We start from the raw sequence: 16,472 nt of genomic DNA, 5'->3' as shown, positions 1-16,472 counted from the left end.
AAAATAGGATAGTATTAGTAAGAGCCTCCAACAATCTTCTTCTGGAATAGTACTGGCCATTGCCATCAGAGTTAACATCCCATTGAGATAAATAATTGGGACAAAACACATGCTTTATAACAACTGTTTCAGATTATCTGAAGACTCAGGCAGGCATCAGTGCATTGGTTATACTTGGATGGTATTTTGAAAATTTTACACAACTGTGAGGGTTGCAAACTATTTTTAATGAAAATTCAGATTCTGATATCTCCTGACTTTTGAAGATGACAGTTTCTGAATGTGTGAAGAGTTTCAGACAGACCTGGTTATACATACAGATTAAAACACAAATGTTATTAACTTCAGAAAAATGTGATAGATTTCATAGCAATTTTACAGTGTGAAACTTAGGGATTTTTCTCAATGTAAGGGTTAAGTGGATGAACATTGAAAATGTCTTGATTTTTACAAGTTTTTCAACTCAGAGCTATCCATTTTTTTCTTTTATTGGATTAATTTTGTGGATAGTATTGTAGAAGCATAAAGAAATCATTTAATTCTATCTGAAACCATGGCAAATAAAAAACTTCAGAAGTCCAGACAGTGAATAATCATTTAGAAACAAGGAGTATAGAAAACATTCCATCCCCTAACCAAAAGGTTTTCACGTTTATTCATGCACATGTATATTTCTATGCATTGCCAATGGCATGCAAAAAAACAAAACAAAACAAAACAAACAACAACCAATAAAATTGGGGGAAGAAAGCATAACAATTAGAATTTGTTGCCTTCACTCTTCCCATAAAACTTGGGCCATCAGTTTGGCTATCACCGCTAAGGTGTTCAGTTGTTAGTGGATGATGATGGATTATTTTTAATAACATGCTTTAACAAAAGTTCTGTGTATGGCATTTGTGGTAGCTGATTACAAACTTTGAACATCTAAGCAGATTTTGGAATAGGAAAGAGAAAAAACATGCAAGTCAAGTTCATCTGCTCTATTGTCTCTGAAATTCCCTTACTGACAGTTAAGAGGATCAGATGTTCTAAAAATCTCCTGTTTGATACTGGCTGATTGTTTCTCCCCGCAACCCAGGTGAAATTCAGGTCAGTCCATTTTATTCCACATGGTTGCTCAACTGGAAAAACAACTAAATGGTGCCACAGATGGCTCAGATTGAGCCCCAAGTGACATTTGAAGCTTGAAAATAACAGTTATTCAATGAGTCTACAGGTAGCATGTGAAGGGATGCAACTGTGTTTAGTGAGCAAACTCTATAAATCAAGAATATTTTCTCAATTTCATGTCTCTCAAACTTTCCTCCCTAAAGCCAACAGAGTGGGCTTTGGTTTGTTTCATTTTCCTCAGACAATGCATGAATTTCTATTTGATACTTTTATCAGTGGGCTTTTCTGGGCAGTATTGTTAACTCCAGGCACAACTTGACAACTATCCACTCACAAAAATATCTAGTTCATGCTAATTAGTGCTGTAAACCCAAAATAACTGGACCAAGGGGAGATATGGGAGTGTAGACTGATGCTTGTGCTACTAATGCCGCTGTGATGGAGACCAGCTTGAATTACAGTTCATCAACTGTTAGTTCCATGGCTCCATTCTACCAATTAAATCACCTTCAGTGTATTGTCGTGTGATCCTACTCACTAGAGCTAGGCTAACTAGAGTGCACTAAATGCAATGGAGACAAGTCTTTTGCCACTAGAGACTAGAAGATTTCTCCCCGCACTTTTCCCATTGCTAGCCAATGACAAGAGTGGGTAAATGAGACTATGGCTTGCCCCTAAAGCAGATGTGTCCAATGCATTCACCACTAGCCACATGTGGCAAATAGGAAACCTTGCCGTGGCAAATACGACTCTCGAGTCACATGCGGTTTTTGGAGCCTTTAAATGTGGCTCCACCTGAAAGATGCATGCAGGGAGTGCTATCCAGCTGCTCCATGAAGGCACCCCAATGCTTAGTGGGAGGAGTGCATGGTGGCAGCATCGTCGCCCTCAGCAGCATCTCTGGTGGCTCTGGTGAGTCACCAGCATTGAATTAGAATGAGGAGGCTAGGGGTGCCTGGCTCTGGGGCAGCCAGGCCCTAGGGGAGGGAGAGAGCATTTATTTAGAGTAAGGAGTGGGAGTGATGTGGCAAATATGGAAACACAGGAAACATAAGTGTGGCCATCTTTGAATTCCTATTGGACACCGCTGCCAGAAAGCAAAGGGGTTAAACTGTAATCTGTACTGAGGCACAGAAATGGGCAGTCACACTGGAGGTTGCTATTTTCCCCAGAAGGGAAGCAAGAGTATGCAGCCCACTGATACCCAAAAGTGCAGGATCCACTATGTGTAGAATTGGAAGCTATGTCACAATAAGTAAAACTTCCTGAATATCCTGTTTACAAACATCTTGCAATGCTTATGATGACCAATACCACACAAGCTTCCTTCTAACAGTTCATGTCATGTTCCTTATAGGTAAATATGATCACAGAACTATGTTAGGTTTGGTGATTTTGCCAGGCCTGATAGGAGTTGCTGACACAGAGTAGACAACCACCAATAGGCCTCTGTATCAGTCAGGAAAGACTCACAATACTAACTAAAGGCTAACCTGACACCAAGATATACCATTCTTTTCTCAGGAAAGGGTCTTCAAGTTGAAGAAGTCTTTTTGACAGAGGTAGCAGGAGTAAAAGGCACATTTAAACCATTATTGGGGACACTTCCAAAGAATAAGATCTCTTAGAAAGAGAAATTATTTCCAACTGGAAATGGTGGGAGATCTAGTATTAGAGGCTGTTTCCACACAGGCCACTTCCGAAGCAAAAAGATGCTAATAAGGCATGGATGCACCTTCCCTACACCTCATTAGCATAATGTCACATGATTTGGAGTCTGGAAAAAAAAGCCGTGCAGAAGCATGGTCCCGAGGGGGCTTCCAGAAGGAAGTCATTTCTCTGGAGGCCCCTTCTTCCTCGGGGCCACGCTTCTACACAGCGTTTTGGAATCTGGAAGAACGGTCTTCTGGACTCCAAATCACATGATGTTATGCTAATGAGGCGCAGGGAATTTGCATCTGTGCCTCATTAGCATATTTCCCTCCATGCATTAGCATGCCACTTCTGAAGGAAGTGGCCTGTGTAGAACCAGCCAGAGACACTTAAAATAGACTAGAAAGGCCATTAAACAAGCTACTACAGGAAACATTTCTTCACCAGCAGTAAAGTACAAAATAATGTTACCTTGACTATCTAAAACAGTTATGCAGATGATTTGATACAGCAACATAGTGATGGGAATCAAGTCTGTTTTGAGGGGAAGCCTGCTGGTCACAAGGAATCCAAAATCAGGCACATAATCTAGTCTAAAAATCTAAATCTAAAACAAAAAAAAAATCTTAAAATCTAATATGCTACACTCCCACTCTCAGGAAACACTTGAATCAATCTTTTTAATAGCCCCAGGTAACAGGCTGGAAAAAAGTCAAAAGTACCTGGATGGGCCCCTTATTAATAAATATATGAATTGCTGTATAGTGCCACAAAGCAAATGCAATAGAAGTCCATGTGTGGTGTGCTTAAAAACTGTCCACTCACTTCTCCTGTGGTCACGCTGTTGTTCACAACATACTTGTAATATAATTTGAGGCTTTCCCAAAGATTAAAACCTTATCACTAAGCCTCCGAGAAAAAGGTATATACTTGACATTTCATGCATGGAAACGTATCACTAGCCAGTAAATACATCTGCATGTCTTGTGTCGATTTGGAAAACAGTGTCACATCATTTTTTGGGGGGTGGGGGAAGGATTAGGTAGACTCACTGTTTCTTTTTCTCTGCCTGTTGGTAAAGAACAAATAAAGCCCATCTTGGAGCTCGATGTCCACAGTATGATTTATTGGAGTGCATTTATCATTTCACTGTGACTGTTGGCTACAGACCTGAGACAAATTGAGCCCGTCAGCCTTTATCTTTTCATTTCTATTTGCTTGTCAAAAAACTGAAATAATGGAAAGAAAGGGGAATTGCCTGGGTAAGTAGCTGAGGTGAAAGTCAAGCTACATGGACTCTACCTTTAAAGTATCTTCCCCACATTCAGCTGAGCTGAACCCAAAATCCTACTCAGACATGAGACAGTGAATCTGCCCAGTTTAACACACACCTACATTTGAATGCAGGAATATATATGTGCAGTTTTTGCATTCAAATTTTGCTACTGTATTAGAAGACAATACCCTGCTTAAAGGTGACAAAAAATTGGGCCAAAGACACACTTAACATTTTCCATGCTTCAGATTCATATTTACATAATATGTAGTTGACTGTCAAATAGAGGATTCTATAGACAAGGGAATGTAGTAGACTGAATTATTTTATAAAGCTGTCTATGGCTACGTCTACACATGAAGCCTACATCGAAGTAGCTTATTTCGATGTGGTGACATCGAAATAGGCTATTTCGATGAATAACGTCTACACATCCTCCAGGGCTGGCAACGTCGATGTTCAACATCGACATTGCGCAGCACCACATAGAAATAGGCGCTGCGAGGGAACGTCTACACGCCAAAGTAGCACACATCGAAATAAGGGTGCCAGGCACAGCTGCAGACAGGGTCACAGGGCGGACTCAACAGCAAGCCGCTCCCTTAAAGGGCCCCTCCCAGAAACAGTTGCACTAAACAACACAAGATCCACAGAGCCGACAACTGGTTGCAGACCCTGTCATGCAGCATGGATCCCCAGCTGCCGCAGAAGCAGCCAGAAGCCCTGGGCTAAGGGCTGCTGCACACGGTGACCATAGAGCCCCGCAGGGGCTGGAGAGAGAGTGTCTCAACCCCTCAGCTGATGGCTGCCATGGCAGACCCCGCTATTTCGATGTTGCAGGACGCGCAACGACTACACGGTCCCTACTTCGACATTGAACGTCGAAGTAGGGCGCTATTCCCATCCCCTCATGGGGTTAGCGGCTTCGACGTCTCGCCGCCTAACGTCGATGTTAACATCAAAATAGCGCCCAACACGTGTAGCTGTGACGAACGCTATTTCGAAGTTCGTGCTGCTACTTCGAAGTAGCATGCACACGTAGACATGGCTTATAAGGAAAAGCAAGGCTCTATTTGTGTGAAACAATATGAATCCATCATACAGAAGTCCAGGCAACTGCTATTACTATTGATGGTGTTGTAATTGCTACAGTAAGTGTGTTGGGTAGAGGATGGGATAAAAATGTGACAGACCTCAAATGATTCAGAGGTTAATTTAAGATAACACATAAAATAAATTCCTCTAAGTTATAAGACTTGTCTTATGAAAAGCTGGACTGAAGTGGGAGAGGAGCTGGGATGGGGGGACCAAAGTGGGAGGGGACCCAGGTGTGGCGACTGAACTGTGAGGGGGGGCTGGGATGGGAGTAGAGTCAGTCACCCTGAAGGGTGGGGGAGCTGGGAGCCACGTCAGCCACAGCCACCCCTACTGCCCCAGGTCTGCCCCCCCTGTGGGGCTGTGATGTGGCTGGGATCAAGGGGAGGTAGGGCTGTGGTGGGGGTGCTGCGGGCTCTGCCTCCACAAGGTGTGCAGCGCGGGCACTGGGGCTGGGCCAGGTGCACCTGCCTCCACTAACAACCACCAGGACAGCTTGAGGTGCTTGTCTTGTGACAGGTCCACCAAACATTGGGCAGCTGCTGGAGGGGAGGCTGCAGGAGGGAAGGATGCTGGAGGGGCAGCTGTGGGAAGGGCAGGTGATGGGGTAGGAAGCTGGACAAGATGGCAGCCAAGGCCTGGGCCACAGTGTCCATGCTGCCAGCCAGCCTCACCCACACCTCCCACTCCATTTCCAGCCAGTTGTGGACCACCCCAGCCACCTTCCACACAACTGCCTGGTTGGCAACTGCCTCATCATCCCTCCAGCATCGTCTGTGGGAGGTCCAGACATGGTCATAGGGGGATGTGGGCTGGGAAAATGGGGTGGCCTCTCGGCCCCCTTCGATCGCAGCCCACTCAGCTGTATAGTGGTGGCTGACTGGTGAGGGACCTGTGGAGACAGAAGGGGACAGAGGGACAGCCTGTGAGTGCTGGCTCCCAACCCTGGGGGGCCAGAGCCCCCGCTCCCTTGCCCTCTGTCCTGCTCCCCTGCCACCTGATGGCCCATGACATCCAGGATGTCCAGGGGTTCCTGCTCAGTGAGGCTTGGCCCGTGTTCCCTCCCCCATCCTCAGGCGTGTGGGCTGTGGGGATGTTCTGGGGTTGTCCCCATTCCTTGCAATGTCCCGCTCGCCCTGAACATACCAGCTGCAACCTCACAGGGCTCGGGCAAGGCTTGGCTTGATGACGCCTGTCTGGGTGTCCCTGAGGGGAGAGCGATGATGAAGGTCTCATCGCTAGAGTCATCAGTGGGCTGGTCCCCGTGTGGGGGGCTGGTGGTGCCAGAGGGGCACACCTCCTTGCTGCTGTCTGCAGGGTGGGAGACCAGCAGTGTCCATGAGATGCTTCAGGGGGGCCACCTCCCTTGGCCCCAGGAGCCTGTGCAACTCCCTGTAGTGGGGGCAGTGCATGGACTCTGCTCCCGACCAGCTGGCAGCATTGCAGGCCTTTATGTAAGTTTGGCAGAGTTCCTTCACCTTAATGCGTATGCTGCTGCTCGCGCAGTTGGAGTGGCCTAGGGTGGCGAGGTTGCTGTCCAGCCAGCCACAAGGCTGTGCATTATGCTGGTGGCCATCTGTTTGTCAAAGGACCTCTTCCTCCTCCTTGCCCCACAGAATGAGAAGGTCCTTCAGTTCCTCCTCAGTCCAGGAGGGTCCCCTCCTGGCACGGCTGTTGCCCAGGCCCTGTGAGCCCTCAGACCTGTCATTTGGGGCCTCTGAGGGGGCAAGGGAGTCCTGCCGTGCCACCATGGTGGTGCTGAGGCCAGCTGGTGCTCCACGCAGGGGCAGTCCGAGAGAGAGCGCATGCTGCCCCTGCTTGTGGCACACTCTCAGACTCCTGCCTGGAGCTGCTGAGGAGCTGCTTCCTTTAAAGCAGTTGGCAGGGACCATAGAACCCTGCCTGGGCTGGCCAAGGTGTTTCCGTCACTGGGTAGGGGGGGTCTCCTTGGAGGACTCCTTACTTCGAAGTAAGGAGTACAGAGTGTCTACACACACTTAACTTCAAAGTAAGCCGCTACTCCACCCTGGGAATGGAATAGTGACTTTGAAGTTATCCTCCCTTACTTCGAAGTAAGGAAAATTGTGTGTAGACGCTCTGTGGGCTACTTCGAAGAAGCCCCTCACTCCAAAGTTAACTGTGAAGTAAGTTTGTAGTGTAGATGCAGCCATAGTGAAGTTATTACTATTTATTTCTGAAGAACTTCATTTGGCGTGTCACTATAACCAGGATTATAATTTGTATATTAAATGGATTAGAATAATTTGTGATTTTAATGTTGTTTGCTATAAATTCACAAAGGTCTCAACTCAATATTTCAAAATAAATGACTCATCAATCTTCAGTGAAACTCACACCATATTCTAACTTGGAGAATTGGACCATGCTCTACTATATAATATGGGTCTGTTTCTGATCTCACACAAAGATCAGGTTGGTGTTCTCCCAAGAGTCACCTCACCATGACACCAAACTCAGATGTGACTCAGAAAACATATATGCCAAAATCCCTGAAAAAATATGTAGTAATCTAATTCTTCAGAGGCCAACACTGGATGCACAAACCTCTGTGCCTCTCCACTCTCCCATTCCACTGGGAAACCTGATGAAAATGCAATGATAACCAATCTCCAACATGTGCCATTGGCCAACATACTAAATGCTTCAGAAACATTTTTCGAATCCAGGCACAGTGCAGAGACTGCCCTAGTAGAATTAATAGGCTACTTCCTCATGGCAACTAATAAGAAATATACCTCTGTACAAATACCACTTGATTTCTCTGAAGCTTGCAACATACCTGATCACAACGTGCTCTGATCTACTAACAAGCACCTTGACCTTCTTAACAAAACACACACAGCATTCTGCATGGTTCCTTTTGTTCCCTTTCTTCATCGCCCACATGAGAATGAATTTGCTGTATAGATCTGTCTTATATATTCAGCAGCCAGCACTGTCACAAACATGCCATAATGTCTAACATTGTAAGCAGGGATAGACTCATAGGAAAACCTACAAGTTCATTTTGAAGAGAGCTTCAGAATGTAATAAACATTATTTAATGCTGTACCCTTCTGATCACAGGTCTTGGTCCTTTAATATACACTAATATTATCAGAACGATAAGCATGCCATATCAATGGGAGCAATTTAAAATAGTGTATGACAGCATTGATTTCTCCCATCATTGATTTCTCCCATTGTTCACAGCAGAATTAAGTTGTACCAGCTGTTTGGACAGATAAATGATTCATTTTAATATTTTGCTCACATGATGAATTAATTGTGAAAAATGAGTAGATGATGGACAAGGAATTTATCAGCATATTTAATTTACTTGGAGTAAATTATTCCATTTTGGCATATTCAATAACTGCAAAACATTAATAAATGTGGAAAAATGTGCATAAATGTGGAAAAATGTATATATTTTGTAATTGCTCGATAATTGCTCAGTTACTGTAATATTTATATTTTCTTCCATAATAGATTGATCCTCAGAGATAAATAGTATTTTCCCACTATCCTTTTCTAGTCACTTAATGAGCTGGCAAACCAGCACATGAAACAAAATGCTTTTCACAAAGAATTTTGTAGGGTGAATGTTAACAACAAGAGAGGCAAATGGAATGGATTTCTATAGATTTTGCTTTTTGCTTTCTAATAAAATAGCTAGTAGCATTTCACTGTAAATGCCTAGTCTTATGAATCTATGGATCATCTCCTGTGTAGAAGAGCTGGACTTTGAAAGTCTGTAAAGCCTGCAGGCACAGCCACTCCTCCCCCACCTCCCCCGCCACTGAGTTGAGGAGATGACAAAAAATGTCAAAGCAAATTCTGAATTTTTTGTTTTGTTCTAAGGCTATAGGTCTTTCTTTTTTTTGAAAATGTAACTCCTGCAAATTGTTGTAAGCCACGTCCTAGGTTTAAAAATCTGACCCTTATTTCCTCAGTTTGGGACTTTGTCATCCTATAGTTGCTGGTCTGAAGAAGAGTCTGTTATGAAAAATCATAACATAACTGTGGCTAACAGCTAAGGGAAGTAGTTCTTTAGCTCAAGTGGTAGATGCTCAAGCTTTTTGGTACATAGGACCAGAGTGGAATACCTGCAGATGAATGGTCAAGGTCTGTTGTGGATATTTTTTTCTTGACAATCACTACTTTATTCACAGACTAGCAGAGTTGGCCGTTGGAGTCTGGAAAACTCATAGCAGTATATTGCTCTGTTTTTTTAGCAGACTCTGTGGCTGTGTCTACATGAGCCACCTCCTATTGGAAGGGGCATGTTAGTGAGGGAGTTTGAAAGATGCTGATGAGGTACTGCCATGGATATGACGTGCCTCATTAGCATAATGGCGGCTGCGGCGATTCCAAAGTGCCTCTTTTGAATTGTGTGCTGTCCGTGTAGCCGGGGACCTTTCAAATAGACCCCCAAAGTCTTTGAAAGCCCCTGCTTCCCATTTGTTTTGGGAAGAAGGGGCTTTCAAAGACTAGGGTGTTGTTTCAAAAGGCAGCCAGCAACATGGGCGGTGTGCAATTCCAAAGTGGCACTTTCGAATCACCACGTCCGCCGTTATGCTAATGAGGCACTGGGTATTCATGGCAGCACCTCATTGGCATCTTTCAAACTCCCTCATTAACATGCTCCTTCCAAAAGGAGGGAGCTTGTGTAGCCACAGACTGTATGAATCTACAGTTGTAGAAAATTATACAAAAATGATGTTACAGAAAACCAGGATCATTAGGATTATTCTTTACTTCTCTATATACGTCCATCGGTGTGAATACAGCATTAGAAAGAATGAACATATGGTCCCTATCTTGAGGGTTATAAAATCTAGGTTTGATAACACATGATTTAATACAGGGAAAGATAATATGTAGCAATGTGGATAAATTAGCATGGGGTTAGAATTGGGTCACTGAGCTGCGTCTACACGTGCACGCTACTTCGAAGTAGCGGCACCAACTTCGAAATAGCGCCCGTCGCGTCTACACGCGTCGGGCGCTATTTCGAATTTAACTTCGACGTTAGGCGGCGAGACGTCGAAGTCGCTAACCCCATGAGCGGATGGGAATAGCGCCCTACTTTGACGTTCAACGTCGAAGTAGGGACAGTGTAGACGATCCGCGTCCCGCAACGTCGAAATTGACGGGTCCTCCATGGCGGCCATCAGCTGGGGGGTTAACAGACGCTCTCTCCAGCCCCGCAGCTCACTGGTGGCCGCGTGGAGCGGCCCCTTAAAGGGCCCCTCCCCCGCCCTGACTGCAGGAGACTGAGGGAACGTGCAGGCTCCTGCCTGCACACGCGGTGGCGAGCCTGCCCAGCCCTCAGCCCCTTCTGCAGCCATGGCTGCCCAGCAGCCCCCCCAGCGCCCCCAGGGGACCCCCCCCAAGGGCAGCCAGGGCAGCCAGCAGAGCCAGAGGACCAAGCAGTCTGGGAAGCGGCAGCGGGGCCCCTCTTGGACGGAGGCCGAGATGCGGGACCTGCTGGGGCTCTGGAGCGAGGAGGAGGTGCTCCAGGTAATGGGGAGCAAGAGACGGAACGCGGATGCGTTCGCTCGGCTGGCCAACGGCCTGGCTGCCCGGGGTCACCCTGCCCGCACTCCTGACCATGTGCGCAGCAAGGTGAAGGAGCTGCAGCAGGGTTACGCCCGGGCCCGGGATGCGGCCAACCGATCTGGGGCCGCCCCAGTCACTTGCCCCTTTTACAGGGAGCTCAGGGACATCCTGGGCTCCCGGCACACCTCCCCGCCTCCGGCCACCCTTGACACTTCGGCTGACGAGCCCCAGCAGGCCCTGCAGCCGGGCTCCGGCCCGGAGGTAAGCCCCGCACCCCGGGGGCCCCCCCCGGAGGCCATCCCCGGGACATCACGGCAGGGGGAGGAGGAGGAGGAGGAGGGGGGCTCCTCCTCCACCGATTCCAGCCTGCAGATCCTCCTCCTGCCATCCCGGAGCAGCAGCAGGGCCTCCGACCCCCGGGGATCTCCGGACCATGGGAGCGGACCCACAGGTAGGTACCCCTCTCTGGTGGATACCCCGGGGCTGGAGGGGCGGGGGGAACAGAGATGTGTCCAGGGCCCCCCACACGCTCACATGGCCATGGCCCCAAGGACACCAGGGACAGGGCCCTCACAGCACTGCAGCCAGCAGCCCCTGCCCCCCGCCACCCTGCATGACAGTGCCATGCCCCATCCCCAGGCCAGGGGGGAGCGGAACCTCGAGGGGCCCCCGGGCGGAGGGGGTGGGACACCCCACAGCACCAGCAGGCGATGGAGTGGGGGGAGTGCCAAAGGGAGACCCAGGCTACAGATGAGCCACCCGAGCCGAGGAGCTCCCAGGGCCAAAGGAGGATCCTGGCGCTACAGCTGGCAGGTGACACCTCTGCCCTGAACAAACAGGAGGGAGGAGCCGAGCTGGCTTGGAATTGGGGGGCGAGGGCGGGGGCCACAGGTAGAGGCTAGGGGAAGGGAGAGCTGATAGGCAGCCAGCCAGAGTAGAGGGAAAGCTGCATCGCAGAGGGGCCCCCCCTTGGGGTCTTCTCCCCACGACGAGTTGGAAGGACTGTCTCTTCCGACAGCTGGTGCTGTCACTCCTGCCAGAAACTGGCCAGCTGTGGCCTAAGAAACCTCTCCTGCTCTCAGACCCTGCAGGCTGAAGTGAGAGTCGCTCCCACCAGGGGACGGGCTGCAGGGCAGGGGGACCCCTGAACCCCATCCATCACAGCAGCATCTCCCGGGGATGGGGATGGGGAACCTGCAGCACAGGGCGGGGGGGACAAAGGCCACGGCTCGGGGACCACACTAACGCCTGTCTCCATTCTTCTTTCCCCCCTCCTCTCCTGTGTCCTGCACCTGCACCGGCACCATCCGAAGGACCGGAAGAGAGCGCCGGCGAGGCGTCGGTCGTCCCGGAGACTCCTCCGGGACCTTCGCTCCAGGGAAGCCCCTTGGCCGAGGAACCACCGGCCCCGCGGAGGGCAAGACGGCGGACTCCACGCCTACTACCGGCGGTGGCCACAGACCCCCAGCTGCTGGCCATCCTTCGCCGGCAGCTGGAGGTGTCGGAGCGGCAGCTGGAGGTGTCGGAGCAGCACCTCCGGCTGCAGGAGCAGGCGCTGGCCTGGCGCCGAGAGTCATGGGGGGGCCTTCTGGACACTGTCAACCGTCTAGTTGATTTCCTGGCCCCCCATGCCGCGCCGGCCGTGCCACCGCCCGCCATGGCCGCTCCTGCAGCCCCACCACCGGCTGCTCCAGCCGCCGCCGGCCCGTCCGCCATCGCCCCACCACCTCCCTGCGAGGGCCACCGCGCCGAGGGACCCCTGGAGCCACCCGAGACTCGCCGGCGCCGATATCTTCCGGTGGAGCCCGCTCCCACCCAGCCGCGGACCAGACTGCAGGCCCGCCGGAGCTCCCGGCCGGGAACGCCCACTGGGGGCCTGTAGGGGGTGAGGGGCCCGGGACGTGGCCCCCACCCCGATGGACAGACTTTGGGGACTGGGTGGGTGGGTGCTGCCCCTGCTTGCCCCGTCCCCCCTGTAAATAGTTCTCCCCATTCTCCTCCCTGCTTTTTGGTTTTCTTTTGTGGATGGCGCACCCTGCTTGGATTTTATTGTTGTACATAGTTTTATTTGTGCCCATCTTGCTTTTGTTACGTTTGTCCCTCCTTTTTGCTTTCCCTTTCACATGTGTATATTTTTCTATTTAAAAAAAAAAAAAGGTTCAGCCAAAGAAAACATTTACGTTCACCCACAAGTTCGATCTGTCGTTTCTCCTGGACAAGGGGGGGGGGCGGTGGGGTGCTCCATGGTGGTGTGGGCGTTGAGGCAGGAGTGTGGGGGAGGAAGGGGCAGGCAGTCGGGGGCCTGGGCAGAGTTCACCCCGCGGCCTGGTTGTCGAAGTGGGCCCGCAGGGCCTCCCGGACCCGGGTCCCCTCTGGGTCCACCTGCCGACTGGGGGCAGCAGGTGGCTGGACGTGTGCCCTGCCGGCCTCGGCGGCCCAGCCCTGAAGGAAGGTCTCCCCCTTGCTCTCGACAAGGTTGTGCAGGGCGCAGCAGGCACCCACAATCTGGGGGATGTTGTTGGGGCTGGCATCCAGGCGGGTGAGGAGACATCTCCATCGTCCCTTGAGGCGGCCGAAGGAGCGCTCCACCACCTGGCGCGCACGGTTCAGGCGCTCGTTGAAGCGCTCCTGGCTGGCGGAGAGGTGGCCCGTGTAGGGGCGCATAAGCCACGGCCGGAGGGGGTAGGCCACATCCGCAATGATGCAGAAGGGCATGGTGGTGTCCCCCAGAGGGATCTCCCGCTGGGGGATGTAGGTCCCCGCCTCCAGCCGGCGGCACAGGCCCGAGTTGCGGAAAACCCGGGCGTCGTGGGTGCTGCCAGGCCAGCCCACGTAAATGTCCTGGAACCATCCCCGGCTGTCCACCAAGGCCTGCAGGACGACTGAATGGTAGCCCTTCCGGTTCACGTATCGGCCTCCGCTGTGGTCCGGGGCGCGGATGGGGATGTGGGTCCCATCCAGAGCCCCGAAGCAGTTGGGGAAGCCCAGGGTGGCAAAGGCGGCGATGGTGGCATCTGGGTCCCCCAGCCTCACGAGTCTGTGCAGGAGCATGGAGTTGATGGCACGCACGACCTGCAGGGAAAGCACATGGGACAGCCTCAATGAGGGGTGAGCAGGGTGTGCATGGCCCTGCCCTGGCCTGCCCTGGCCCCCCTGGCCCCCCTGGCCTGCCCTGGCCCCCCTGGCCTGCCCTGGCCCCCCTGGCCCCCCTGGCCTGCCCTGCTCTGCCCTGGCCCCCCTGGCCTGCCCTGGCCCCCCTGGCCCCCCTGGCCTGCCCTGCTCTGCCCTGGCCTGCCCTGGCCCCCCTGGGCCCCCTGGCCTGCCCTGCTCTGCCCTGGCCCCCCTGGCCCCCCCGGCCTGCCCTGCTCTGCCCTGGCCCCCCTGGCCTGGCCTGGCCTCCCCCTGTGGGTTCTCTTACCTCCATGAACACAGCCCCGACGGTGGCCTTTCCGACGCCAAACTGCTGCCCCACGGATCGGTAGCTGTCCGGAGTGGCCAGCTTCCAGACAGCGATGCCGACCCGTTTCTCCACACTGAGGGCACGCCGCATGGCAGTGTCCCGGTGCCGGAGTGCGGGGCTGAGCCACTGGCACAGCTCCAGGAATGTCTGTCGGGTCATCCTGAAGTTGCGGACCCAGTGCTCGTCGTCCCACTCCCCAAGCACCAGGCGCTCCCACCAGTCAGTGCTGGTGGGGTGGCTCCACAGCCGCCGGCGTGTGAGGCAGGGGGTGGAGCGGGGTGCTGCAGGGGGAGGGGCTGAGCCCTGCTGCCCCGGGGGCATCTCCTCCCCTGGGGCAGGAAGGTGCTCAGCTGCCCCCAACATGACAAGAGCCAGGGCAAGCCCTGCTCCTGCCAGGAGGGCTGGCTGGACCTCTAGCTGCTGCTGCTGCTGCTGCTGCTGGGGGTCCATGGCTGCGGCGCTCGGGGTCTGTGTGCCTATCTGGCTCGTCAGACCGCGTGCTGTGCAGGCTGAGTGTATGTGGGAGGGGCCCTTTAAGGGAGCGGCTAGCTGTTGCCCCGGAAGCGCTAGCCTGCCCTGTGACCCTGTGTGCAGCTGTGCCTGGCATCCCTATTTCGATGTGTGGTACTTTGACATGTAGACGTTCCCGCACTGCGCCTATTTCGATGTCGGGCTGCGCAACGTCGAAGTTGAACATCGACGTTGCCAGCCCTGGAGGACGTGTAGACGTTATTCGTCGAAATAGACTATTTCGATGTTGGCTGCACGTGTAGACGTAGCCCAGGAGTGACAGAAATAGACTAGATATGGTGGTTTGCAGGAGGGGGCCACTGTAATCTGATGTTCCTAAGTCCTGTTCGAACCACATTTGATTTCTGTCTAATGAAGGAGCCTGCCTTGCTGAGCTCCTATGCCCAGCATGGCCATTTCTATACATGCCACTTTCTCCAAAAGTAGCATGCTAATAAATGGTCTGAAATATGCTAATAAGCTGCAGATGTAAATTCCCAGCACCTCATTAGCATAAGGTCACATGGTTTGGAGTCTGGAAAAAGGTCTTCCGGATTCCAAAACAGCATGTAAAAGCTCAGCCCTTGGGAGATCTTCTGGAAGGAAATTCTGCTCTGAGAGGCCCCTTCTTCCCAAAAATTTTGGACGAAGGGACCTCCAGAAGGTCCTTCTGGAAGTTCCCCCAGAGGCCTCGCTTCTACACACTGTTTTAGAGTCTGGAAGAGCTTCTTCCAGACTTCAAATTATGTGACCTTATGTTTATGAGGTGCCAGGAATTTACATCCATGCCTCAATAGTGTATTTCAGGCCATTTATTAACATGCTACTTTCAGAGAAAGTGGCATGCGCAGAAACGGCCCATGAGTGAGAGAATGATGAGGTAGCTTTGTATCGTAAGTGGAATCAAAACGCATAGTCCATGGATAGGGTACGTCCTGGGACAATGCCAGGAGTAGGAAACAAAAGGGGCCTGGAAAGACTCAGGTGTGATAAAGCTTTAAATGTAAGCGTGTGTGGCTATAAATAAGGGAAAATGCAGGAAATGTTGGAAGTGTATGTTGGGAGCAGGATTTTAATTGTCATGAAGTGATGATAGGGTGGGTTGTATAATGAGCAAGCAAAAGGCCTCAGTGAGAAGGCAACATGATCTGAGTGCTAATAGAGGCAATAGGTTTGTTGTCAGTATTGCAAATTGACTGGATGATGGAAGTGGGCAAGCAAAGTAGGCCAGAGATTAGTCTAGGCAGGAAACACAAAAAGATCTAGGTAAGTCTTTTGCAATAGAGATAAGGAGAGGCAGGGACAAAATGATGTACAAGTTGTTATATGAGCTTTCAGGTCCTGAACAATTTTTTGGTATGCTGATCATACAGCTTGCAGGATCAAGTATGAAAAAAAAATATAGCAAACAGCAGAAGGAAGGGCATTGTGCAAGTTAGCAAGGGTCCCAGAAATCCTAAAAAGGAGACACACTTATAGTCATTAGCAGCACATCTCACTGCTCAATAGCTGAAGTGATTGAGCTTTACCAAAACCTAGAGAGCTTCACAGTTAGCTCTACCACAAGGTTAAAAAAAACAAAAAAAAAAGGCTATGTTTGAGGCTTGTTCTTGACAACCTGTCTCCCACTCTAAGGTGGTTGCAAGGTTCTTAGGAGAATTATCCAAGAGGGGTTCTCTGTGTCAAGATAGTGGCTGAATAGGTTAAACACATCTTTAAACAGGATTAGATGTGGCATGACTAGCACCTTAAGAAATAAATTCTGTCACATGCTCAATCACCTGGTGTCAGCAGAGTGAT

General features: G+C 51.0%; 1 protein-coding gene across 1 annotated transcript in view; it reads left to right on the top strand.

Annotated features, from left to right (window-relative positions):
* LOC142015117 (uncharacterized) overlaps nt 1-12,584 on the top strand; it is a 70,383-nt gene extending 57,799 nt beyond the window's left edge. Inside the window, exon 3 of the mRNA XM_074998535.1 lies at nt 12,016-12,584. Coding sequence (XP_074854636.1) covers nt 12,016-12,584 — 569 coding nt within the window. The remainder of the gene's footprint in view (nt 1-12,015) is intronic.
* The last annotated feature ends 3,888 nt before the right edge of the window (nt 12,585-16,472 follow it).

Source organism: Carettochelys insculpta, chromosome 6, assembly GCF_033958435.1.
Source record: "Carettochelys insculpta isolate YL-2023 chromosome 6, ASM3395843v1, whole genome shotgun sequence".
In the NCBI taxonomy this organism is placed as follows: Eukaryota; Metazoa; Chordata; order Testudines; family Carettochelyidae; genus Carettochelys; species Carettochelys insculpta.
The sequence above is the reverse complement of the archived record's forward strand: the minus strand, read 5'-3'. Positions and strand labels throughout refer to the sequence as shown.